We start from the raw sequence: 2,134 nt of genomic DNA, 5'->3' as shown, positions 1-2,134 counted from the left end.
CGTCAACTACCTGATGATTGAAGGTACAGTATGTCAGATAGATACAGGTAGGAAAGGCACAGGTATGAATGATCAAATGGTGATTAATGGCTGAATGCAGCTGAGCTGCTTTGCTTTGACTTCATGTAACACATGAAGAGAGCTGTTAAGGACTTTAGTCAATATTAGTAACATCTGTGTTCTTCCTTCACTGTTTTTGAACAAACTCTAAGGGCTTAAGTACACATGAGATAATCAAGGAGATAGGACACACCAGGGAACAAGGGTGAACAAAATCTGACTAACGAGACAGACTGAACAACACACACAAGACAAAAAATCCAGGAAGTAACACAAACACTGAGACACAGACTAAGGCGCATGAACTAAAAACTGAGACTGGGAATAAAAAGACATGGAAACACAAAACAGACTGGAGAGGCAAAAGGACAAAACACACAGAGAAAAACATGCGAACAGGATTACAGACATATTAACTAGACAAGACAGGGAACATATGCAGACACAGAGACACAACAGGGAAGACAGGGATCACCAAGGGAACTAAGATTGACTAAAGATTTGATCTGAAGGGGAACCAAAGCTTAAAAGTCTCCATCTTTCTCTTCCTTTTGTGTTGATCAGGTGGTCGGAACGGTTGCTTCACAGGGATGTTGCTGAAAAAGTCACGAGTCAAACTTGTGGAGAGCGAGATGGTACCTTATCCCACCACTAAGATGAGGAGGAACCTGCTGGTCGCTCAGGTGTGTGCAAAATCATCTCTGATATTTTTTTCGTCTCCATAAGTGATGCTCAGGAACATTTTCGTTTCCAAAGCTCAGGTGATCGTCAACGGTCAGAAGCTGTGCCTGATGACATCCCACTTTGAGAGCTGTAGGGAAAATACTGCAGAGCGTCTGAAACAGCTGCATGTGGTGAAGCGGAGGTTGAAACATGCACCTGATGATGTCACCGTTGTGTTTGGGGGAGACACAAACCTGAGGGATGCGGAGGTCAGACGCTGCTCCTTCCACTCACATAGATCCAGTAAACTTGTAACAAGAAATCACAGTAACTCTTTTCTCTGGACCCGTCTCAGGTGACCAAGGTGGGCCTGCCTGCAACTGTCTGTGATGTGTGGGAGCGACTGGGCAAGCAGGAGCACTGCCGCTACACGTGGGACACCTCTGCCAACAACAACAAAACGTTTCCCTTTGTCGCTCGCTGCCGCTTTGACAGAATCTACCTCCGCCCGGCCATCAGACGTGGAATCCCACGTCTGGCCCCTGATCACATGGCCTTGGTGGGGCTGGAGAAGCTGGACTGTGGACGCTACACTAGTGATCACTGGGGAATCTACTGCACCTTCACAGCTGAATAAAACTACACAAAACAACCAAAACCATGACAGTTAAGCATTTTATTTTAGATCAGCCTCTCTTTAAATTACTGTAATGCTATGCAGGAAGATGTTCTTATTGCCTGTAAATGATTCACCTTAATTTAATCAGTTTTATCCTCTAATGTGTGTCTGCTTAAGTGTTTTATGTGGTTAAAATGACAAATTAAAATATGAAAAGTACTAATGAATTATAATGTCTTTGTTTTGATGTACACTTACATTGATGGATGAAAAGTCCAAACAGAAGTCTGACAGCTCTTCAGCTTTTAACCTTGTTACATGATCTTCCTCAGTGGATGGAGTTGGGACTGAAAAACACCACACACAGCATGAGAAACCCTACTGTGATGTTACTCTGTGTGTAATACACACATCAGGCCACTAGAGAGCAGTACACAGTTGAATAGCAACTGTGTAAACAGTGACTTACAGGACTGAAAGCATTGTTATGGGAAGCCGTAATGGTGAGTCCAGTTTTAACCACTACACACATATGATGGGGGTAGGGGGACTCTCTCTCTTGTTCACCACACTCCAGGATACGACGACAAGGAGAAACCTCAACCTGCATGCAAGGAGGGCAAGGGTCACTGGGAGAAGCCACAAGGAAACTCTTGGGAAGTCAACTAAGTAAAGAGCCAGGGTTTCACTAACCAAGTAGTTCAACATTCCAGCAATGAGAGAATGTCCATCCATGCCTTATGTAGGAGCCGTGATTGCTCATCTTCCACAAGTGGGAAACCAGTTTTTCAA

General features: G+C 44.2%; 1 protein-coding gene across 1 annotated transcript; it reads left to right on the top strand.

Annotated features, from left to right (window-relative positions):
• Nucleotides 1–6: 6 nt before the first annotated feature.
• LOC102196609 (tyrosyl-DNA phosphodiesterase 2-like) lies at nucleotides 7–1,558 on the top strand. The gene is made up of 4 exons (XM_005728440.2): nucleotides 7–23; nucleotides 625–743; nucleotides 822–992; nucleotides 1,079–1,558. The coding sequence occupies exons 1-4, from the start codon at nucleotides 14–16 to the stop codon at nucleotides 1,358–1,360; spliced, it is 582 nt and encodes a 193-aa protein (XP_005728497.1). The 5' UTR covers nucleotides 7–13; the 3' UTR covers nucleotides 1,361–1,558.
• The last annotated feature ends 576 nt before the right edge of the window (nucleotides 1,559–2,134 follow it).

This window comes from Pundamilia nyererei, unplaced genomic scaffold (assembly GCF_000239375.1).
Source record: "Pundamilia nyererei isolate P.nyererei 1_Seehausen unplaced genomic scaffold, PunNye1.0 scaffold00028, whole genome shotgun sequence".
NCBI classification, from domain to species: Eukaryota; Metazoa; Chordata; class Actinopteri; order Cichliformes; family Cichlidae; genus Pundamilia; species Pundamilia nyererei.
The sequence above is the reverse complement of the archived record's forward strand: the minus strand, read 5'-3'. Positions and strand labels throughout refer to the sequence as shown.